Source organism: Cololabis saira, chromosome 16 (assembly GCF_033807715.1).
Source record: "Cololabis saira isolate AMF1-May2022 chromosome 16, fColSai1.1, whole genome shotgun sequence".
Taxonomy (NCBI): Eukaryota; Metazoa; Chordata; class Actinopteri; order Beloniformes; family Belonidae; genus Cololabis; species Cololabis saira.
Genome location: NC_084602.1, coordinates 7708028 through 7733113, shown reverse-complemented (window position 1 = coordinate 7733113; position 25086 = coordinate 7708028). Strand labels below are relative to the sequence as shown.

Below are 25086 nucleotides of genomic sequence, written 5' to 3'. Positions count from 1 at the left end.
CTAGCAGTTTGTATAAAATGTGTTTTTGTTGTTTAAAAATTGTGTTCAATTTAAAAAAAAAAAAAAAAATGACAGAAAAGATAATTGTGTCACATCCTTTTTCTTTTCTCCATCCGGTGAGAAAACAACTGGGGAGGCGTCCCGGCCTCTGATTGGCTGAGCCGACAAGACAGCGTCTCTGATTGGCTGAGGTTTTGCCGCTCCTGCTCTGCTGTTTTAAACATAAATACGTGCAGCCTGCGAGCGTCCTCACACGCCAGGGCTGTCAGAGAGGATACACGTCCTGCTGCAGCTCTCCCACCCTAACAATAGCGATGAACACCGGCTGAATGTATTGTTCCCAGCGGAGCCACCGAGTCGCATCCAACCGGGGTTTTGGATCCTATTTTCTGGGAAATGCGCTCGTAAATTCGACCGATTAGCTTCCGCGTAACCGTGAAGCCCCTGGAGCGTCTTTAATTGGGTCGATATTGTCTTGATTACGTTAAATCAAGCAGAAAGTTAACATCCTCAGCTGGGATTTATCCACACTGGAGAAAGGAAAAAGGAAAATGGATTCCCCCTTTGAACGCACCAGTCCGGTTAACGCCGCTGCTAAGAAAAGGCCCGACACGATCCCCGGGCTTTCCTTGCTCCCGCTGGCCGAGCTGAGCGCAGTGAACCCCCGCTGCAGGGAGCTGTCCTCCCCGGGCCCCGAGGTGGTGATGTCCCCGGTCACCAACCTGGCTCTGGTGATGAACAACCTAGCTGGACTCGGAAGGTGCTTATAAACTTACACATGTTCTTTTCCATGCGCTTATACACGTATTTTACACGTCTTTTTTGGAAGATGTGAGCTTTCATTCATGTGTTGCTCCTGTTTGGTTTGCAGGAAGCAAAACTCTGCTTACATTATTCACTTATTTTCCTTTTTATTCTCTGTTTTTCGCACAGCCTCTTTGACACCCCGAAAAGGAGCAAGCATGCCACCCTGGAGAAGGTCCCCTCGTTCGGCTCGGACGTCTCCTCGGATGCTGGTGAGGTTTTAGTCTGAATTATGGTTCTGCGTTATATCGACGCAGAGCGTCGCCGCGTAACCTACGCCGTAGTTCTGCGTTGGTGTAACGCGGAACTATAAATCAGCCTTATTGCAGCCATTGTCTGCTCAGTGATGCCATCACGGCCTGGTTTCAGTCCATACTCCACTTTATCTGTGGATGTGGACATGAAAGTGTGGATACAGCCAGTGGCTGATGTGCTTTAATGTTTTTCTTTACAAAATCAAAAATAGTTTTGAATCAATCTTAAATTAAGACCAATTTTGAAATGGGGTCAGTCTCAAAGCACCATTGGTCAAATAATTTTCTTTACATTAAGCTGATATTTGCTCATTAAAACATATTCCTGTGGATCAGCCTGTAAATTTTTAAAACCGGTGTTTTCACTAACAACCTACCATCTACCTGCAGAGGAGCTGGTTTAGTGACCGATTGGAACAAGTGCTGGACAGGATTTTTACTTTATGGCACCTGGATTAAACACCTCCAATTCAATTTTTATTTATATAGCGTCTAACAACAAAGGTTGTCTCTATGCGCAGCTCCTGAAGCTCCGGCCTGCAAACATGCACAAAAGAGAAAAAAGGAGGCCAGCACAAGAAACTACAGGAACAATGGACAAAAATTGTGGCTGAGATACTTATAATAAATAAAAATGGGGAAGAAGGGAAGAGGAGAAGATTCTGCTGATTTTTATATTTATATAAACAGAAGGGGAAACTATTCATGCTATGATAATTTATTAAGCAAAAATGCTAATCACTACATTGTTTGAATGTCCTCATCTTCCCGGGCATATTTATTTCAATAAATATTCCTGGTGCCAACTAGACAATTTACTGAACTCCTGAAGTTCAATCTAAAATAGAAAATAACTAGTCTGAGCCCCATTTTTTTTTTTTGTACCCATTGATACATAAAATTGGTTTTGAAATAAAACTACTATCTGGTAATTGATCAACTACAGTTCCAGCCCACTATTTTGTGTGTTATATCCTGATGCTTGTGTAACTGTGATTTTTCCACATCCCCCTCCAGGCCTCGGTATGGATCCTCCCAGCCCTTCGGATGGGGAAGTGGAAGACGCGTAAGTCCCGCTGTCTGCCTGCCGTCTCATCTAATCAGTTAACCCTTCATTTGCGCTCCTATTCTCACCCCTCTGGGCCCCCCACCCCGCCGGCCCCCCACCCTATGTTTGGGTGCAGCTCAGCCAGACACCATTTATCTGCAGGATTATTGTTTCTACCGTTGGCGTTAGGATCACTGGTTCACGGTTTTTATTTTCGATAATCACACAAGTGGATTATCTAACATATGATATGAGGCAGATGAGATGAAAATCTTTTAACATTTACCACCAATTTCTGTGGTCACAGAGACGGGCGGATCTTTGACATCTAAAAGTTGCTGACGGCGAGACTTGTTTGCATCAGCTCAGAATTGTTATCTCCAGCAGTTTGTCTGCATTATCCTCCGCTGCCTGGTCTTGGGTGGCCCCTTAGCTCTCCCATGGGTGAGTCCCTGCAGACACCTGCTGCCGTCTGATGTGAGGGGGGGGTGTGCTCTCCACACTGACCCTGCAAGCAAGAGCTCAGTCCTTTTACAGCTGTTGGGTTACCCGGGAGTTTTCAGGGTGGGGGAGGCTTTGGGACTGTGCTTGGGTTTAATAATACCCACCCCCCTCTGGGTTTTGGCACACTCTCCCTATGCAGTGTTATTTCAATAGGAGAAAAGGCTTGGAGTTTTTTTGTGTGTCACTGCTATAGAAATGAGGGTGCCCCCACTGAACTGCTCTTCCCTTCTCCTCGTCTGGGTTGAATGGGGCACGTTCCCCCCTGGAACAAAGACTCCTTGTAGAAAAGGGCTTGGCGGTATTGGCTCCAGCAGGCATATGGTCGATTTAGCTGATTGCTGCCTCCATTCTCCCGCCCTTCCCCCTGAGCTGCTCACCAGCTCTCAGCTCCTTGTTTAGCATACAGGTGGCCTTCAGTTGCATCTGTGCATTTATTTCCTACAGTCCAGCTGTTCCTTCAGGTTCTTCAAAGGGGCTCTGGATTCTCTGCAGTGTCTAGGTGCTTTGTGTCATAGCAACCGTGTACCCATTGAAGGAAGTTGTGTGTGTTTCCTGCACCACAGGAGTGGCCTAGTTTCCATAACTTGTTTCTTTAATGGTGTAACATTACAAAAACAGGCAATCTCTGTTTAAAAAGTTGAGCATGTACAGACTTGGAGGTCAGTGTTGAGAAATAAAGCGACCAGAACACACAGGATTGGAGCAACAGTATACAGGACTGTCTCAGAAAATTAGAATATTGTGATTTTCTGTAATGCAATTACAAAAACAAAAATGTCATATATTCTGGATTCATTACAAATCAACTGAAATATTGCAAGCCTTTTATTATTTTAATATTACTGATCATGGCTTACAGTTTAAGAAAACTCAAATATCCTATCTCAAAAAATAAACCATAATCAGCAATATTAAAATAATAAAAGGCTTGCAATATTTCAGTTGATTTGTAATGAATCCAGAATTTATGACATTTTTGTTTTTTAATTGCATTAGAGAAAATAAAGAACTTTATCACAATATACTAATTTTCTGAGACAGTCCTGTAGAGCAGAGTTTAAGCTGATATTCAACAGTTTATCAGTTCTCCATGACTCTCCGGCTCGCTGCAACATCACTGAGGTTTCCTCAAAGAGCCTTAAGAGCCGTTTAGTCTGAGTCCACCGTTGACTTTCGACGGTTGACTTTCGACGGTTTCTGGCCTTTCTCAGAGGAACATATTGCAAATGTATGTTTTTATTTAATGCGCAGCATCTTCTTGAAACTTGTGAACAAATGCAGACTGTCTTTATTTCTTCTGTTACAGATTTGAACGGGCCATTGAACAGTCAACTAAAGTTATTAACGAGTAAGTTGCCTTCCAATCAATAAAAACACTGTTAACTGCTGGGCTGCAACGGCCTCTTGTCATTTAACAAGTGATGCACTCCCGGGAGTCGCTCATTCTTCACACTAAACAAGTCTGTCTGCCTGTTAATTTGACTTGTATTGACTTCATCCATTTCCTTTTGTTAATTATAGGAAGAGGACAATTCGAAGAAACAACTCTTTACCAGTAAGTTGTCTTATTATATGTTCTGTTTTTTATTTATATATACATATATATATATATTGTAATTTGAGTAGTCTCCAGGTCAACAAACAGAATTCAACAATTCTGCGCTTTTTTTTTTTTTCCTTTTATGCACAACTGAAGTATCGTCTTACTATCTTGAGTTTTTGGGGAGAGACAGAACACGCATTAGAAAGGACAAATGACATGTACCGTATGGCCTGTTGACATATCAGGAGTCTGTGGTAAAATTAGAATATTGTGATAAAGTTATTTATTTTCTGTAATGCAATTTATAAAAAAAAAAAAAAAAAAAAATGCCTTACATTCATTAATATTGCAAGCCTTTTATTATTTTAATATTGCTGATTATGGTTTACAGTTTAAGATTAAGATTCCCAGAATATTCTAATTTTTTTAGATAGGATATTTGAGTTTTCTTAAACTGTAAACCATAATCAGCAATATTAAAATAATAAAAGGCTTGCAATATTTCAGTTGATTTGTAATGAATCCAGAATGGATGATATTTTTGTTTTTGTAATTGCATTACAGAAAATCACAATATTCTAATTTTCTGAGACAGTCCTGTAAATCACCTTGACATCCCAGTTCATTGTTACAAATTTGGTTATTTGTTTTGGAAAATTGAATTATTGCTCTTTCAGTATGTGCATAGAGGCAGATTCTGGTTGTTGGGCCTTGTTTTTAAATTTGTTTCTTCTGTGTCCCTCTCAGCTGCAGCTCCTCGGCTTCAGCCCGGCTCTGAAGGGTCAGGAGACGGGCTCCAACCGCTATGGGACATTCGGCCAGAAACCCACTCAAACAAATGCCGCTTCCACATCTCAGCACAACAAGGAGAACATGCCAGAGGTCAGAAACTGCTCTGTATTCTCACATCTGCAGCTCTGAAGCTCACCTGCATTCTCACGACACAGCCTTCACGTTTGTTGTCATGGCGATGGCATTGTATCTTATGATTTAAATGTTATTTCCTTTTTGTATTGGTGGAATTTTCCATGCGTTTTATTATTGAGTGTATATCTTAAAAGCAGTCTTAACACAATAGATCTAGAAAATAGATTTAAAAGTTTAGCTGGTTGGAGATTTCCATCTGAGAAAACATTTAGGTGTTTGGTGATTCCTCTTTATCTGAAAGTTGTCTTGTCTTTAAAGGAGGGCTTCGAATTCAAAAAACCATCCAAGCCCGTGTCAAGAAATCGCCTGCGCTCCTTCCAGGACACCTTGGCCCTCCGTCCCAACTCTGCTCCGGCTCTCATGGTGCGAGGAGCTCGACACGCCTGCTGGTTTCTCTGGTTGTGCTCCGGCTCTGAAAGGGGCTGATCCTCTTTGTCTGGTCTTTGTGCAGGTCTCCTCACCTTCTGCAGTCCAGATGCTGGACTTCTGTGACTCCAGCCCCATGAGAGGTTCCTCCCCTCTAAACGACGAGGACGACGATGGCTTTTTGGAGGCGCTTGACGACATGGAGGTGAGACACAGTCACAGACTCATGAAATCCTTCTGAAAGTGTCCCAGGGATTGTTTTCCCTGTTTCTTTCATGCCACACTTTTCTCAACCTTTTGCCACGACTAGGAAAGGATTAAAGGAAAACAATGGCCGCTCAGTTTTTGTCTTGTGCCCCTCTGCTACTTACAGAGCGACTCTGGGATGCCGATGGGAATGGCCACCTTGCTCACAGCGCCGCTGATGGCTGACAGGGCAGCAGAGGACTCTGTAAGTGTTTGGTTTTTTTTTCTCTCTCTCATTTGCTTGGCTCATTTAAATTTGTCACACTGTAACCACCCGTCAAGTTCAGATCCTGACGTACTGAATGCCGGGAGTTCATATTTTCCTCCATCTTCTGTATCTCCAGCCCATAATTCGGTGCCGGCCCAGAAACCTGTTCCGCTCGCCCTCCACGCCCAGCCCGGTGTCCCGTCCCTCCATGAAACGCCCCGACTGCCCCACAGATGAAAACACCCCCATTAGAGTGAAGAGACGGCGCAGCGTGGCAGGATCCCAGGTCACCACCATGGAGCAGGACCCAGAATCCCCCAGGGTGGTGAGTCTCGCCGCACAAGACGTAATCAGTCATGAGCTGTGTCCCAAATCCCATACTTTCTCCCTCATGAGTAGATAAAAAACAGATTTTTTTATAGTGTGTCCGAAACATTACATTGCAAAAACTCAAAATCTTAACAAGAATATTTGTCTTATTTCTAGTTAAAATGTCAAATTTTTAGTCAAAATCTCATTACACTTAAAATAAGAGTCATTACCAGAAAAATTACTTATTTGACAATTTTCACCTGTCTCAAGTAAATTTTCACTTGAAATAAGTAGAAAAATCTGCCAGTGGGACAAGATTGATCTTCTCATTACAAGCAAAAAAACTCAAAATCTTAAGAATATTTGTCTTATTTCTAGTTAAAATGTCTAGTTTTTGACTAAAAATTAGACATTTCAACTAGAAATAAGACAAATATTCTTAAGATTGAGTTTTTGCAGTGTAGTACGTACAATAGTATGTACTATCCATACTCATTTCGGAGAAATGTATTGGTATGAATTGATGGACACTAGCTAAACAGAAACATCCCACAATGCAATGCAGCGTTGTTTGGCTGCTAAGTGCTGCAGATACTTAGCAACAAAAATGGAGGATAACGTTACCGGTACCAAGCAAAGCTGCAGCAGCATCATCACTCTACAATTCAGATCTGAGGAATTGGGTGGGATATCGCTTTGGTTTCCATAAGATATTAACCAGATGAGTTAATTTATCACATTGTGTGAGGGGATGTATTTGCAAAGTTTACGAATGAGAGAGAGGAGAAATGTCATCTTGTTTGGGCCAGGATAAACGGGAAAGAGCGGTGCTGCTGTGACAGGAGTTGTTACCATGGTAACAACCCCCCCTCCCAATGGCAGGAAGTGCCGTGTGGCTCTGAGTAGTACATCCCAATTAATGCATACTACTGATATTTACTCAAAAGTGTGACGAACTAAAGTGTACTTTTTGAGTATGTACTGTTTAGTATGGCATTTCAGACGCACTAATGGTCTCACACGTTAGAGCGCTTGACTGTTTGTTAATGTGTAGTCTTAAATCTCTCTGATAACGAGGAAGGAAAAAAGCTTTGCTTTCATTTTAAATGAAGACTTTGATAAATAGCAGGAACAAACCAGGGGTGGGTAGAGTAGCCAAAAATTGTACTCAAGTAAAAGTACTGTTACTTCAGAATAATATGACTCAAGTAGAAGTAAAAAGTAGTCATCCAAATAATTACTTGAGTAAAAGTAAAAAAGTACTTGGTGAAAAAACTACTCAAGTACTGAGTAACTGTGGAGTAACATCTGATTAATTTTTTTTAACACAACCATTTAAACAGACAAAAGTACAAAATAATCATCCTCAGGCAAATTAAATCAATAAAATAAATTAATAAAAAATAGCTTAAAATAATTTTAAAGTAATTTCAAGTACTTTAATAAATAATAAAATAACAGAATAAAAAAAATGTAAGCACTAGTAGCACAAAATCTCACGCCTTTGTACTTCTTTTTTAACCATGCAGAACTAGAACAAGCCCATGAACTCATAGAAACTCTGTGTTTGAGTCTGTTTAAATTTGACAAAACATGCAAAAACAAACATTTTTCCCAAAGAATCACTCAGTGATGTCATAAGATTGACGTGGATAAAAGAAAAGTAATACGCTCAATGTAGCCTAATTTAGCGGAGTAAGAGTAACAGTTTCTCCTTCACAAATCTACTCAAGTAATAGTAAAAAGTATAGTGATTCAAAACTAATCCTAAAAGTACAAAACTTACTCAAGTAAATGTAACTCGTTACTACCCACCTCTGGAACAAACGCACCTCAGCAAAAGAACACCAGCCGATGTCCCAACATCAAATTTAGCGTCAGGCAAACTGTCCATACCACCTCTGGACGCCTGATATTTATCACAAAAGGTTAATCGGAGTGAAATGTTTCTTAGAATACAGAAAATTCAGAGTTTTTTAAGCCGGGTATACGTGAGTATTTACTCATCTGTCACCTTTGCTTAGGTCTGTTTCTTCAGAGGTTTTCTAGACGACCTTGATTTGTCTCTAAGTGCTCGTGCTCTCGTTTCAGAGCTCCGCGCTGCTCCAGAGGTCCAAGTCCTTCTGCCAGACAGAGATTGAAAAGTACTGGGACGACGGTTCCAACGAGCTAATCGGAGATTTCACGAAGGTACGCAAGACGGAGAAACCTCTCGGCTGCGTCGCTTTGACTGGAGTGAAATGGCTTTACATCACTGCAACTTCCCCCCTTTTTTTTTTTTTCTTCCAGCCTTTCGTACTACCCACCGTGGAGGGAAAACATCAAGACCTCAAGTACATCACCCCAGACATGGTGAGGTGGACCAGAAAGTCTTTAGTGGGGACTTTACAACCTTTAAATTAAAAAATAAGAAAGGTTTGAAAGCTACTTGATTTAACAAATGTGTCCTCTGGTCCTTCAGATGGTTGCAGCTCTGAACGGCCAGTTTGAACATCTGGTGGAGCAAGTGATCGTCATCGACTGCCGCTACCCCTACGAGTTTGAAGGAGGACACATTAAAGTGAGTCTTCTGCTATGAGCACGCTTGTTTTGGGTTTTTTTTTTTAGACTCCATTTAGTTATTTTTGTATACGTATACGGGTCAATGTCGAAAAAGGATTTTCCACAGGTCAATTTTTTTTTTAAATAGAAAGAATATCTATTGCAGTAGTTCAAACATTAAGAATGTTGTGTACACATAAATTCATATAAAGATTTTAAATTAAGTGATTTCAGAGTTTTTTGTCAAGATGAATTGGCACTAGCCTTAAAAAAAGTAATGTGGCGCAACCATGATTCATATTAAAATAAATTAATAAATTACATCTTTTTTTTACAAGTTTTCAGTATTATACAAATGTTTTTTTTTTTTTTAATGGTCGTGCCACATGATATTTCATAAAATGGACATCAGTCAAACTTTGTTTGTATATTATGATGGAAATATAAATACAAATGTGTTGCAATCTTACACACTACAAGACAGTTCGGAAATCATGCCAGATAGGGCAGAAAATTGATTTAAAAACATTGAGTGATTTCAAAACAAGAGTCCTGGTCGGACGGTCGCACCACATGACATTTTGACGCTTAAAATAACAACAAAATCCCAAATAACGAGTATTTTTTTTTTTGTAAAATTCAAGTGAGTCCATATGTGGGACAGGTAGTTCATATATATGGTAATTTTTTTTAATCCATTTAAACCTTTTTTGAATTGAAAAAAAAAATCTGTTTTTCAGAAAATATAGGCGTCACATCATTGACCCACACATGTAACGGTACATAACATGAAATCAAGTAAAACAGTAAAAGAGGGGGCATACCAATTCTTATTAAGTTGAGTGAGCATTGTTTTTGAAGAAAATTGACATTATTCAAAGACAGTTTTGTGTAAAGTCACCTGCTTTGATTCGTAGATGAAAGGTCATTTATTCCATTGCGTAGATTCTCCTCCATAATGTCCATCCAGTGTCTTTGTGCAGCGTCACTTTTCAACCAGTTTCTTGTAACGGCCTTCTTATAGGCAACAATCACTATTTTGAATAGGTATCTTCTTTCCTAACAACTCCTTCTGGGATCATTCCCAGATACAGAACCTGAGGCTCCCTGGGAAACTTATAATTTAAAATGACCTCCAAAAGCCCAATACTGTCATCCCAGAAAGATTGTAATTTGGCACATGACCAGAAAATGTGACTGTGGTTGGCATTATAGCTTCCACATTGTCTCCAACATTTTTGTTGTAATCCAGTCTGTTTGCTTCTAATTTGAGGCGTGACAGAGACGTGTCAGATTTTTCCATCCCAACTCTCCAGCGTTTGGAGCTCGTAGAGCTGTGTTGTGTTTTGCACACTCTGAAATTTTGGCCTGTGTTGAAAAAAAAATGGATTCTCATATTAATCATTACATTACAACTTTTGGTATTTTTTTTGTTTATGCTCAAAAAAAGGAAAGTTTTGTTGGACACGAGAATAACTGGTGCCCTGTTTTGCTTCAGTTATAATTGCATAAATTGTCTATATTTAATTACTTTATATACTGTCTTGGGGTTACATTTGCATAAAATGCTAAAAACCAAAATAGACCGAAAATGGAAAAAATTAAAACGGAATGTGGGAAAAACTGATTTCATATGTTCTGTTTGGTCCTTACAGCATCATTAGCTGCCAATACTTGCTGTTGAATCTCAATATAATACTAGTATTAATATGTTGTAGAACTACAGTCATATAATTCATGCAACAGCTGAAAAGACAGTTTCAATAACACTAACCCAAATCGATATCGCAATCAAATCTTGATAATCCTGAATCTTAAGAATCGGAATCTAATTGATTCTTGACATTTGAATCGATCCCCAGCCCTACTTCCCATTTAGATTTGATATAATATAAGTGTTACCATTACATTTCTGTAGACGTGTATAGTTTAGAGACGGCTTTGGAGGGCATTTCCTTGTAGGCATTTGTCGTCATTTTAATCAGCACATTACTTTCTGATGATGTAACAACTTTTACCTGTGTATCAAAGGGTCTTAGTTATAAGCAGAGCACGCTTGTTTTTTCGTGCCGGTGCAAGCGTTTGAAACGGCGTTGTCAGCATCTGGGGTGTCTTGTTTGTCTCAGGGAGCCCTGAACCTGCACCAGGAGAACCAGGTGGAGGACTTCCTCCTCAAGACCCCCATCGTCCCGTCCCACGCAGAAAAGCGCGTGGTGATCGTCTTCCACTGCGAGTTCTCGTCGGAGCGGGGTCCTCGGATGTGCCGCTTCGTCAGGGAGCGAGACCGCGCCCTCAACGAATACCCCAAACTCTTCTACCCCGAGCTCTACATCCTCAAGGGCGGGTACAAAGATTTCTTCCCTCACTTCCAGGTTGGTGTTTAAGACTCCTTTGAGCTGATGTTGTGAATCGGTGGAGGGTTGGCAGCAGCTGCAAAACTTGCTCAGTGAAACTTTGATCCTAACGTGAGATCAATTCAGCACCGTCTCCATTTCAAACAAGTACAGGCCGTCTTGAGTTTGCTTAATAAAGGGAATGCGCATGACGACACAGATGTGACTTCACAGCTTTAGATTTAGAAAGAAATTGGAGTTATCGTTTTACAGACTGCCGAAAAATAAGCTTAAGAGACAAATGGATCGCTGCAATTCACAGAAACAACTGGATTCCAGGCACCAAAACGTAGATTTTCGGTTCCCATTTTGTATCAGGTAATGTTGGATTTTTGGGTAGCTAACGTTAAACGGTCAAATCATAAAGTTCGGTGTCATCACTTTAGTTTCTACAACAAATACTGCCTTGAAGTCGGACCAAGCGTCAAGACTTTTGTATGCCTTCAAGCTTTGCTTCGTGTATTTCCCCGGTGTAGAAATTAAGTAATATAAATATCAGGAAACTGGATTCGTGGCCAAATATTAATGTCCATGGACCACTGGTTCTTGGTAACTGTACCAAATATTAATGTCCATGGACCACTGGTTCTTGGTAACTGTACCAAATATTAATGTCCATGGACCACTGGTTCTTGGTAACTGTACCAAATATTAATGTCCATGGACCACTGGTTCGGGGTAACTGTACCAAATATTAATGTCCATGGACCACTGGTTCTTGGGGTAACTGTACCAAATATTAATGTCCATGGACCACTGGTTCTTGGTAACTGTACCAAATATTAATGTCCATGGACCACTGGTTCTTGGGGTAACTGTACAGGTCACTCAAGTTTAATTTAAGCCCATAATCAGCTGTTATCCCGTCTTCTCCACTAGTTGCAGCTGTTTTTGCTGATGTTTTGCCACTCAGTGCGAGTAAGGGGGCTGGTCCAGTGGGAATGTGACATCAATCCATACCCTCTATACTGTTGCGTGTTATTAAACCAGGTCGTGGTCTTAGGAGGCCCCTGGGGTTAATATGGAGGGATTTGAGTTAAGATCCACTATTTATCCTTTTTATACTCACCGTATAAAGAAAATTAGCCGGAACTAGGTGGGATCTGCAAGATGAGTAACTGGGGAGCTACTCATCCTCAGAGGGCGCCATAAACCCACGTCTGGCCAGAACCTGTTGATTGAACAACAGAACACATGGCGCTTTTCCACTAGTACCTACTCGACTCTACTCGTTCTGGTTTCTTTTCCACTACAATCCATCACCCGGAGCAGAAGTAGGAGGTTGGAGTGAAGCTGCTGTGACGTATTTGATTGTGTGATCTAAAGTAGAAGACAACAACACTAAAGATGTAGAACCTGGAGGAGATGATAGATGTGCTGCTGGATCTGTGGCTTGTGTTCCATATCAAGTTAAAAAATGAGAGTGAGAGAAGTTTCAAGCGGCAACGCCTTTTGAATTTTTTGTTAGTTTGTCTCGGTGCTGCTGAAAAGTCAGCTGGAGCCGTGAGCAGCTATGAAGAGACAGAGTTCCTGGTAGATCTGGTCGTTCCTTATTGCCCGTCTAGATCCCTTTTAATTCTCTCCTCAGCACCAGGTTTATGAACATCTGCACCTCAGAGTTGGATCAGCAAACAGACTTTTGCTGCCATTACCTGTTGAATAAAATGAAGAATCCATCAGAGTCTCTTTCTCTGATTTCCTCCTCCTGACTCAGACGTCTGACTCCAACCCCCCGACCAATCGGTGTCCTGGAGTGTGATGATGTCAGATACAGCCGACTCAGCCACTTAGAACCTCGGCAGAATAGTTACAGAAAAGTATCTACTCGGCACGTTAGACCCCTGGTGGAAAAGAACCAATCCGAGTGGAGGCGAGTCGGGCTGAGTAGGTACTAGTGGAAAAGCACCAAAATATGACAAACCAGGATTTTGCAAGAAGCAAAACCCGGCCAAAAAACACTCATCCCGATGTTCATCCACCCGCGCTTTGAAAACTACACCTGTCTGACGACTTAGAAATCCTGCCGACGTAGAGAACGCGTTATTCTACAACCCCACAGGTAGAGATGCACCAATAAATCGGCAACCGATCGGTATCGGCCCGATAATGCCCCTATCGATTTTGATCGGAGATCGGAAAATAATAGTTCAAAGCGGGCCGATCAGATGACGTTTACAACAATAAACCACCACAGGAAAGCTTAAGCTAGTAAGCTACACTTACTCTCTGTAAGCTGAGTCTAAGTCGTCTCTACGAGTCTCAGCCTGCAATAAAACAGACAAGACAAGCCCTCAAAATCCTGATCGGTGCATCTCTACCCATAGGTTACATTTTTGTTTTGCGGATAACGCCTCCCTTCAGGGCCTTATGTTATGTCATCAGTTATGTCATCTCGGGCCTTCAGGCCCGAGATGACATAACTGCGTTTGTTACCAACTCTATAAACACGTTTTCATCATCCAGAGACGTTAGCAGGATCTGATCTAAAAACATCTAGTTTTGAAAAGCACAAGTTAGTTTCAATTTATTGTCCTTTCGAAAAGTCCTTTTGCATCTGTGGCAGTCAGAATACATGGTCAAAAACAGAACAATATACAAGACAATTCGACATGGAACGATTAACACTGTGATTAAGTGCAGTATAGTACAACACTATACAATAACATAACTTAACACAATGATCCTAAAGTGCTTCACACCAAACCTAGTGGATTATGAAATTAATAATGCAGCTATAATTTATTTAGCAGAGCTATACTAGAGGGTATAAAAGTTGCCTTGCCTTTTTGTACTCAGAATAAATATCTTTGTGTTAAAGTAAAACAGGGTAGAAGCAGTTCCTCTTCACACATCAGTAGGTTAAATTATCCCCATTTTAACCCGTCTCTTTTCTCTGTGCAGTCGCAGTGTGAACCCCAGTCCTACCGGCCCATGCACCACGAAGATTACCGGGAGGATCTGCGGAAATTCCGCCAGAAAAGTCGCACGTGGGCCGGGGAGCGCAGCAAGAGGGACATGTACAGCCGGCTGAAGAAGCTGTGATCTCCCGGTCCTACCCACCTCCCCCGGACCTGGACTCGGTACCACGGCCTCCCCCCGCCCACCAGGGGGTCGCACCAGCAGGACACAGTCCAGCTTCATTTTTAACCAATAACCAAGTTTATTTATGCAAATTTTAAAGAGGAGAAAGACGTGAAATGAAGAACCTTTTTTAAGGACTTCTGAGATGCAGCCACCAGATTTTATGAAGCATTCTTTTGGACCTACGGCCTGTTTTATAGTATTTTAATCACAGTTGGATTGCAATAACACCCTAACCACACTACCAAGTCTGAGCTCCGTCTCCTCGCTGGCTCCCATCTTCTTCTGTGTTTTTATATTGTTTTTTTTATTTTGTATTTTTTTTTTTTTGAAGGCACTTAATTTAATCCTTTCACAAACTGAGGTGCTTTTTTTTTTCTTTTTTTTTTTTTTTTAATACCTTTTATATGAATTGACCTTTTTATTCCACATTTCTATGCTTGTATTTCTCTTGATGTCCTTAATTTCTAATTGGATACATGCCTAATTTGTAAAAAGATGCAGATTATTCCTGCTCGTTCCTTCCTGATCAGATGCAATAGTTGGGGATTTGTTTTCTCAGATACCAAAGCAACCAAACTACCTGTTAACTGCAGTCTCTGACGCTGCAGGCCAGCAAGTGTGAGCCCTTTTGATCTTCTGCTTTGAATTCTTGCTTTTTCAGCGAGAGAACGTCTCACCTTCTGCACAACTAACGATCTCAGATCATTTGTAGGGTGGCTCCAGTATTTTGGTGCAGGCTTGTGGGGGGTGCTGCTGAAATAAAGATCCAGTGTGATTTCAAATGGACCGCATGTCTGCCTTTTCTGTGAAATGTTGATTGAGAAACAAGTGAGTCAGTCAATTGCGCCGACTATCAGAGGACTTTGCTGCTCCCACTGTCAGAGGACATTTGCAAAGAAGTGGTAGATAAATTAACCCCAGCCTCAGACTTTTGTCATTGTACGAGGCATACAATGAAATTAAAGCAGCACTGAGCAGTGTTTTCCTTTAAAATCTTAAGTAAAAAAAGTAGAATAAGGCCACGTTTACAGATAGGGTATTTACAAAAACGGATATTTCCCCCTCTACGTTTTGAAAAATACCGTTGCACGAACCCGCATAAATACGCTGTTAAGGCGCTATGAGCAGCCAAACCTACAGGGGGCAGTGTAACGAGAAGATAAAGTCATGCTAGCCAATCAGAATCCTGGAAAAAAACAACAAATGACACGAGTAACTTCCAGTTACTCCGAAGACGGAATGAGAGTCTTTCGTTTGGACTGACAGAGAAGTGGAGTTACTTTTAAGTGTGACTTTAGAATATAAATACAAGAAAATATTGACGGTGGCCAAACAAATTGTAAACACAGGTCGCACACATGACACTGGTGACGTTTCTGTCTCATAATGTGACGTTCTGAAGCCTAAATGTCTGTTTCCCTCTGTTTACAAGCAAACGTGAAGACGGAGTTTTTGAAAATCTCCACTTTGGCCGGAGTTTTCAGAACTCATTTTTGGTGACTTTGAGCTTCGTTTTCGTGTAAACGAACGGCAAACGCATGAAAACACCACAGTTTTTGCTACGTGGAAACGGGGCCTAAGTATAAAATAGAATACAACTCTATTGCAGTGTGTATATACAAAATGTGCAGCAGTGCAAACATGACCTTAAGGAGGCTTAAGGACACGGATGTGAACGTGTAGTAGAAGTAGAGAAACGTGCAGCTTCTGCTCACAGCTCTGGCGTAAACGACTCAAAGTCCACATTTGTCCGCTAAGAATAGCTGGTTCAGTTTTGTTTGGTCTTCTGGGCGGGGGCCCACATGTTTTCTTCTTTCAAATCTTCCCTCCACAGCTCGCCGTGGGAGTGGCCCCTCCCTCCCTCCCTCTGTCCACTCACACACACACACACTCTCTCACACTCTCTCACGTGCAGGCATTCCTGTGCATGGGGGCGGGGGCTGGGCCTGACGTGCTCTGACAGGAGGTTAACGTCCTGCTACAGCAGCTACAGCAGGACCTAACAGCCACTCGAGAGCTTCCACGTGCTGAGAAAACCCGTGTCCCGTCCAGGGGAGGACGGTTGTAAAAGCAGCACTCTGCTCTCTGGCAGGGCAAGTTTATTAGTATAGCACGAGGTCATTCAAAGTGCTTTACGTCAACATTAAAAGCAGCAAGACACAATTAAACAGTAAATAACAAATAAAATATTTTCAAAAATCATAAGTATTTAATTTTAGAGTATGCTTAGATAACAAACAAAATGAAATAACATAAGAAAAGAGGTAAAATAAAAAGTATTAGGGCCAGGCAAGAGAAAAAATATTTGAGAGGGGAAGATTTTTTTTATTGTGCACTTCGAGAAAAAAGTCGAAATGTCAAGATTAATGTTGAAATACAATTTCAAGAATAAAGTCGAAATTTCGAGAATTAGGTTGAAATACAATTTCGTGAATAAAGTCTAAATTGTACTTCAACATTACCATTCAGGTCTTTGTAGAGCAGCAGTAAGATTTTAAACTCTATCCTTTGACTCACTGGAAGCCAGTGTAGTGATTTCATGACCGGTGTAATATGGTCCAGTTTCCTGGTGTTTGTAAGGACTCTGGCGGCAGCATTCTGGATCAGCTGCAGCTGCCCAAGAGTACGGTGTTCTGCCAATTTCTGCTGCTTTGCCAAGAAAGTGTTTTCTACCTTTGTAGAGCTACAATTTTACTGTGTTTTACTCCCTAAACCACTTCCTTTTCCCCCAAAGTGGTCCTTGTCGCTTACCATGCCATCATTGTAAATAAGAATGTTCTTAATGACCTGCCTGGTTAAATAAAGGGCCAATGACTGAATCAATATCAATTAAAGCGATAGAATTGTTGTTTTTTTCTCTTTATCGTATAATGTTCACAAAGTGTAATGCAATTCATGTCATGGGTATTGTATTTTGAAGGATCAAATACTCAACATCCCATATTATCAATTTTACATCGTGCAAGAAATGATGGGCAATCAAACTTTGAATATCGACTGTGCGCATGTGCAGAACCACAAAGTAGCATTTCTCTGCAGGGAGCAAGGATTGGCAGAAAAACGGTCCTGTTCCCGTGGGAACCATCCCAGCCCGTTTCCACCCACGCAGCTCTGAAGCCGACGGTTTCCCTGCAGAGGCTCCTGCCGGCCTCCTGTGCAGCTGAAGACGCCTCATTTCCTCGACCCTGGAAAGGGACGGGAACGCAAGAAAACCTGAGGGCACCCACAGTTTAAACATCTAGATTTAGTTTCCTCTGCCCTTACACGTGTTTGTTTGGGGAGTTTACATTATTCAGAGTGGGCCTGCAACCTTCGTGTGAACAGAATGACTAACGGGCCATTTCTCAGCTTTTCCTTCGGGGCTTCATTTCACATGAGGCATAAATAATGCAACACTCACAGGTTGCTTTTCAATACGAGCTGCCTTTTCCTGCAAAAGTTAAGATAATACACACATGCATAATCCCCCGCCCGGGTCCCTGGGAGACAGACCTCACATCTGGAGTCTCCCAGCGCATTTCTGAAGATCACAGCGGCACTAGATTTGGAAGAACTGGCGTCACTGACCTCACAGGTGAACTTGAGCTTAATATTTTAAATCTCTACCTTATTATTCATACAAGGGCAACTTGTTGGTTTTCCTCACGTGCATTTTGATCATCTTTGCCATGTGAAAGCTGCAGTGCTGCCCTGGATCTTTTTTAAAAGGAAAGAATTCCCTTTAACAGTATTTAAGTGATTCACCTTCGTGTTTTCCAGTGTTCAGACTCTTTTATTCAGCTCGTCTCATAGAAGTACTGGAGCCTCAAGCAGGGGAGAGCAGAGGAATGCAAATACCAAAACACATGCAAATGCTCCGTTTGACTACTGAAACTCTGGTTTGCAGAAGAAGAAAAAAACCTCAACTCAAAACCACACAGATGTGTTCTCTGAATTATTAAAGATGTGGGTATTCAGAGTAGCTTGTAACCCTGGCGTTCATCCTAGTCCCCCCAGCAAGCTGCAGGTGCTCCTGGGTGAACCGCACGACCTCGGGGTCCCAGCTAAAGTTGGTTTCGTCAACGAAAATTAAGACTAAATATCGTTGTCAACGAACCTTTATCACCTGAGGAAAAAGATACGGGACTCAATGAAAATGCTGGTCATGTGACGATAACGATAATTAAATATATAATGCAATATCGTAGCCAAATAAAAACGAGAGTAAAATGAAGATTTACAAAATAAAAACTGTGCTAAAATGTGTCTTCATTTCCGTTGACCAAAACGAGATGAAATGAAATGTTATAACAGAGATCCTTAATATACATTTTTTAGACGTGGAAAAGAAACAGAAAAAAAGATGGGGAGAAATGCGGAAAAATAAATGCCGTATTTTTCTGGACTATAAGCCGCACCTGTATACAAGCCGCATCCGCTCTATTTAAAAAAAAAAAAGATATGCAAGCTGCAGATATTTCTGTTGTTAGATTAGATATTTACTACATGTACAGAAGGATTTAGAACTGTAAATGATGTACATGTTTGTACCTAAATAGATCCTTTCCTAACAGTGTCTTTTAACACGGCAGCAACTTTGCTGATTAAAACGGGACAGAACCAAGAGAAAATAACCGGTATTTATTTATCTATTTATTTGTTTGAAATCTGCTTCTACCTACTTGTATCTGCTAAAAAAGAAGTAGCGTATTTTTCTTTGCATTTATTTTGTCTTAGTTTTGATTTAATTCCAGTTAGAGCGCCCCGAGCGGTGGAAGAAAAATCCACAGAATAGCCGCACCTTTGTATAAGCTGCATGGTTCAAAACCTATGAGAAAAGTAGCGGCTTATTATCCAGAAAATATGGTATGTTGCAAACTCAAATTAGAGTCTTCTGTATCTGGAATGAATGTATTCTTGAATCTATAAGGTAACAATAATATAATAATAAGATAACCTTGTTTGAATTGTAAAAGGGGTTTGGCTAAATACAATGTTTGACTAAAACTACACTGAAATGCTCCTGGACAATTCTGACTAAAATAAGACTAAAATGCTCAGACTTTTAGTCGACTGAAACTTGACACGACTAAAAGGAGAATGAACGTGATTAAAACTAATAAAAACTAAAATGATGGTTTGACCTAAAGACTAGACTAAAAGTAAAACTGAAAGAGGCTGACAAAGACAACACTAGTCCCATCAAAGCCACTTGTGTCCCGCACAAACGGCACCTCGCTGCGACCCCCGTCACCCGGCGCTGGCGGTAAACTGAGAAAAGCAGCCTGTAAATCACAGAGCTTCCCCACCCAGTGCAGGACACACCTAGCACCCAGTGGGTGCACCCAGTGCTGGGAGCATGGGTGGGGTTTGCACTTGTGCAACAATGAACTTCTGCATGAGTTCAGCACTTCTTTTCCCACTCTCGCTTCTGCTTCTTTCACTATAACTTTAATCTGATAAAAACATTTTTTTTTGATCAAATGTTTTTTTATTATTTTGTTGATGCATACAATTAAATTGAATAATTATGCATGCAATTGTATAGTAAAAACCTTTAAATCACCCGTACCCCCACCCACCCTGTAGCGATCCAACAAAATGACAATAACACAACAACAGGACAAAACAATGAATGAAAATGAATGAATGAATGAATGAATGAATGAATGAATGAATGAATGAATGAATGAATGAATGAATGAATGAATGAATTAATTAATTAATTAATTAAGAAAATGTATTGGTCACCACCAAGCATGAACACTTAGGTCACAACCAAAGGGTTGGGGCTGAAGCCTCGGCTTGTGAATGCCCCTTCTTACATTTCAAAATGACTATTGTCTGACATGTTTGAGACATTTTCCTTGTGATAAATACAACAAATGAATAATAACTAACAACAACAAAAAGCATATGCACGTATACATGCATACCTATCTACTTATGACGTACCTACACATATATCCATACATGTACATACATATATACAAGCACATTACATATCCACATACATATGTACATTACACATGCTTACACTTACATACATGCCTGTATCTGCACACACATATGTTAAAAAATGGATTACCTGTATTTAAATGTTTATCAAAATAATAATCAATGTACCCATCCTTTTGTTTCTTTTCTTTATGACATAATTCCATTACCCAAGAACAAGTCTGTACTTATCCATCATCATGTCTTTATAACTTTTTTTAAAATTCAACACATTTTTGCTATATTTTAATTCTTCCTGTAATGCGTTCCATAACCTCACGCCACAAACAGAAATGCACCTACTTTTTGCAACTGTATTCCAGATCGGTTGTTTCCAGTTGAATTGGCCTCTGAGGGCATAACCCCCCTCTCTCTCTCTGAACATGGTTTGTATGTTGGGAGGAAGTAGATTTTTTCTGGTTTTAAACATAAGCAAAGCTGTTTTCTGATCTACCAGGTCCATGAATTTGAGTGCTTTTGACTTGATGAATAATAGATTGGTGTGATCATAAAAACCAACATTATTCACCATTCGTGCAACAAGCAAGACAAAAAAACAAAAAAATAGATAAATGTTCAGTCAATATTCAGTTCTTTCAGTTTTTCAATGGCATGTGTCCATATTTTTTATGTCCTGGTCCCGCACCATGAATTCTTGCCACTGAAAGTTCCATGTGTAGAATGTCCATAAACAGATTAAACCAGTGACATGTTGGTAGATCGTGTGGTGGTTTCCATCCAAGAGCAAGCATTTTTTTAGCGGCTGTTAATCCTGCCAGGTACCTGTTAAAACCTTTTTCATTTCTGTGCTTAAAAAAAACAATAAATATGAAATAAAAGCTGCCTGAAAGGTTTAAGCATCTGCTGTTATCCTCATGTGTGAGTAAGAAACTTGCGTGTTGCATCAGGTCACGATAGTTTGAGATGAATTCCACAAACTCAGGATGTTTTTTATTTCGCCCCGCTGTGAGTGTACACACACACACACACACACACACACACACACACACACACACACACACACACACACACACACACACACACACACACACACACACACACACACACACACACACACACACACACACACACACACACTCTCAGAGATTTAGCAGCTTTCAGCTTCCTCTATTTCAAACGTGCACCTTGTGATCATTGGTCCATGTGACCTTCACCCACATCCTGTTGTTCTCGTTCAGCTGCTTCACTTCATCACAAATATGGGAAATATGACTCAGAGACCAAAAACACTGAAACATGCGGTGACTTTTTTGTGGTGCTCTTGACACGAGCTGCTGTGAACTTGTGCTGCTTTGTGATTGGAAACCCGCTCCCATCTAACAGCTGTTGCAGGGTTTCACTCTGAAACCCGGCCTCGGTTTCACATTGATTATCCTCAGCGATGCGGGCCAGCTCTTATCTGCGATCAGTGTTGTTTTTTCTGTAAGCGAGGATTGAACTGAGCGAACCGACCTTGGCTAATCATTACGTACAGGATGGGTGTTGCTTCATAAAAGCAGGAGGTTTCGCTTAAAGTATGAGTCAAACCAGGATTCAGGCCTAAACTAGTCAAAAGAGATGTCAAAAGTATTCACATTCATTACTCAGGTAGAAGTATAGATACTAGAGTTTAAAAATACTCCTGTAGAAGTTGAAGTATCAACTCAAGTTTTTTACTCAAGTAAAAGTATAAAAGTACTGGTTTCAAAACTACTTAAAGTATAAAAGTAAAAGTAATGTAAGGGGGAAAAAGCCATTAAGGACAAAAGCCATTGAAAATGAATGCATCTTAGTATAATGCAAATATATTAAAGAAGCATATATGTGTACTATTGAGCATTAACATGTGTTTCAGAGAGCAGGAGATATGATGACTAGTTGCCTATAAGTATTGTAATGGTGCAAAAAGTCAAACTTCAGAGGCATGTTATCATTTATCCTAACCTTTATTGGAATGTACATCCAAGTTTAGTTGCAGGAATCTGAGGGAACGGATGTAAGAACAAAACTGGACAAGAACATCTGAAACAACCACAACCAAATTCACTCTATCCGGATGGAGCAATTTAACTGGATAGTTTTTTTTTAAAGGCCGAAATGAAATAGAGTAACAAGGCTGTTTTTAAAATGTAAGGAGTAAAAAGTACAGATAATTGCGTGAAAATGTAAGGAGTAAAAGTAAAAAGTCGTGTGAAAAATAATTACTCCAGTGAAGTATAGATAACCAAAATTTCTACTTAAGTAAGGTAACGAAGTATTTGTACTTTGTTACTTGACACCTCTGCTAGTCAAAGATTCTACATAAGTCTAGTGCACTTACTTGCAGAGGTTATAAGAAATCCTCATTTCTCACATCTATAATGCTTTTAACCTGAGTTTGGACTTTGTAAACTTGTCAGCTATGCCCATCATTTACAGGATTCATAGCCAGAGGAGACAAGCAGCTGCAGATGGAGATCCATGAGTTATTTATAGGGAATCAAAATCTCGCTCTTCTTGAAACTATAAATCTTCAGCACACTTTTCACGTCACAGAACAAGTTCCCGTCAGAGTAGTTGGTATTTTATCACACAGATACTTACATGGAGTGTCGATGTCAACCCACATCTGTAAAGATGGCAAAACAAATGGGTTTTATTGCAATACGCTTATGAAAATATGATTAAAGAAGGATGATGTCAGGGTAAATGTGAGTGGTCGATAGTTGAAAGTGTCCAAAAAGCCAGAACATGAATCCAAACTAGATACAGGGTGATTTGTACACCCTACCAGGTCTTAAAGTGTGTTAAATACAACCTCATATCTACAGCAACATATAAGATATATGTCATTATTCACAACAAACAACGTTTGAAAAGCTCATCACTTGCAGGTATTGGTAGGATCGAAGGGCTGCACACTGATCACGTGATTTTCATTGTATTTTTGTCCTGATATGCAAAACCTTCGAGTTATATGGACGTACTCGCTTTTCATTTGACTATTTTATGCAAATCCTGCAGAAGATTTGGTTAAATGTGTCTACCGTGAGGACCGGTGCTCGTCTTTATTGTTCATCTAGGTCAGGGGTGCTCACACTTTTTCAGCATGAGAGCTACTTATAAAATTATCAAGTCAAAATGATCTACCACCTACTACAAAAAATGCAAAACATATATTTATTTATAAATATATTGAGGATTCTTTATATCGCATGAGCCATAATTGCACAACACAACACAATTAACTATGTTTACTCAAAAAACTAAGGATCTTACCAAGAAATGTTCTTATTTCTAACCTAAATGCCATTACACCTGATAACACTGGCAGAGAAAATTCCTCTATCATTTTTTGTAATCGAATTACTCGAATTACTCGAGGAATCGTTTCTGCCCTAGAAAAAACCAAAGGCTGAAAACTGAGAAGCTGAGAAGCTGGCTAGTTAGCACTTTTGCGCAGTTGTTTGCTCATGCGCAGCGACCTATGACCTCAGACAAAATTCAGATGTCATCTGATTGGCTGCCCTGTATATCAATCAAAAGACGGGATGGATGATAGGTTGACGTCAATTTTTTTAATGTCACGCGATCTACCAATAATACCTTTGCGATCGACTGGTATATCGCGATCGACGTATTGAGCACCCCTGATCTAGGTCATTAAAGTTTAGACTGAAACCGATGGATGAAAAGTGGTTGTGTGGAGGAAAACTGCAGGTTTTCACCAGATTTTATGCTCATTCTTACTGCAAAATGTACCAAGTGTGTTGTGTTTTGACTTGTTGACTAAAAAATTCAAAATAAAGTATTCAACCTCTGAATGTCTGGATGAGACTTCCTGCAAAACCTGGAATGGAATGGAAGAAAAAAAACCCTGCTCCAGCCGCTACATCACCCCCCCCCCCCCCCCGAGCTTTACTTCCGTGTTTATTCACCAGCAAACACAACAGACGGATTAGGAGGTGCAGCACCGCTCATGTCACTTCCACAAGTTTAGTTGAGCATAGTTGAGCTCAAGAATAAAGAAAATATTACCATGTTAAAGCAAAAAAGGCAACCCTGAAGTCAAAAGATGTTAACACAAAAGAGGAAGAGTTGGAGGGAAGTTTCAAAAATGGACAAACCTGCAGTTCAACATGGAGGGAGTTTTAAAGACTGATCACAGCAGGATTTAAACAGAACCACACTGCAAAAACTCAAAATCTTACCAGGAATATTTGTCTCATTTATAGTTAAAATGTCTCATTTTTAGTCAGAAAATCTCATTACACTTAAAACAAGAGTCATTACCAGAAAAAATACCTTGTTATTTGACAATTTTCACCTGTTTCAAGTAAATTTTCACTTGAAATAAGTAGAAAAATCTGCCAGTGGAACAAGATTTATCTTCTCATTACAAGCAAAAAAAGATTTTTTTTACTTATTTTAAGTGAAAATCTACTTGAAACAGATGAAAATTGTTGTTTTTTTCCAGTGAGTCTTGTGTAATGATATTTTTTTGACTAAAAATGAGACATTTTAACTAGAAATAAGACAAATATTCTTGTTAAGATTTTGAGTTTTTGCAGTGCATTAACACTTAAGCAACAGACGAGCACAGATAAGCAGTTATTTCTAAAACAGAAAAACTATTATTTTTATGAGGTTGTTAAACCGGTATGTTCATAAACAGATTAACAGTTAACGTCAGCAGCTCGTGTCTATTTGGTTTGTTTTAGAGGTGAACATGTGAGAACCTGTTTGTTGTGTTAAAAACAGGATCTCTCTCTTTCTGTCTCTCTCTCTCTCCCTCCCTTCCTCTCTCTCTCTCTCTCTTTCTGTCTGTCTCTCCCTCTCCCCCCCTCTCTCTGGGCCTCTCAAACAAAGGCAGCGTGACCAGCAGCAGCTGCTGGATTAAC

General features: G+C 40.2%; 1 protein-coding gene across 1 annotated transcript; it reads left to right on the top strand.

Annotated features, from left to right (window-relative positions):
* Nucleotides 1–244: 244 nt before the first annotated feature.
* cdc25b (cell division cycle 25B) lies at nt 245–14610 on the top strand. The gene is made up of 15 exons (XM_061743819.1): nt 245–760; nt 934–1016; nt 2076–2124; nt 3917–3958; nt 4132–4165; nt 4901–5035; nt 5339–5443; nt 5532–5651; nt 5820–5897; nt 6037–6225; nt 8304–8402; nt 8502–8564; nt 8674–8772; nt 10880–11125; nt 14048–14610. The coding sequence occupies exons 1-15, from the start codon at nt 552–554 to the stop codon at nt 14186–14188; spliced, it is 1692 nt and encodes a 563-aa protein (XP_061599803.1). The 5' UTR covers nt 245–551; the 3' UTR covers nt 14189–14610.
* Nucleotides 14611–25086: the final 10476 nt, after the last annotated feature.

Bases quoted from the DNA above. Each gene is read 5' to 3' on its own strand.
- cdc25b (XM_061743819.1), top strand. From the start codon at position 552: ATGGATTCCCCCTTTGAACGCACCAGTCCGGTTAACGCCGCTGCTAAG. The intron at 761-933 runs GTGCTTATAAAC...TTTTTCGCACAG, and splicing joins AACCTAGCTGGACTCGGAAG to CCTCTTTGACACCCCGAAAA. The intron at 1,017-2,075 runs GTGAGGTTTTAG...ATCCCCCTCCAG, and splicing joins GGACGTCTCCTCGGATGCTG to GCCTCGGTATGGATCCTCCC.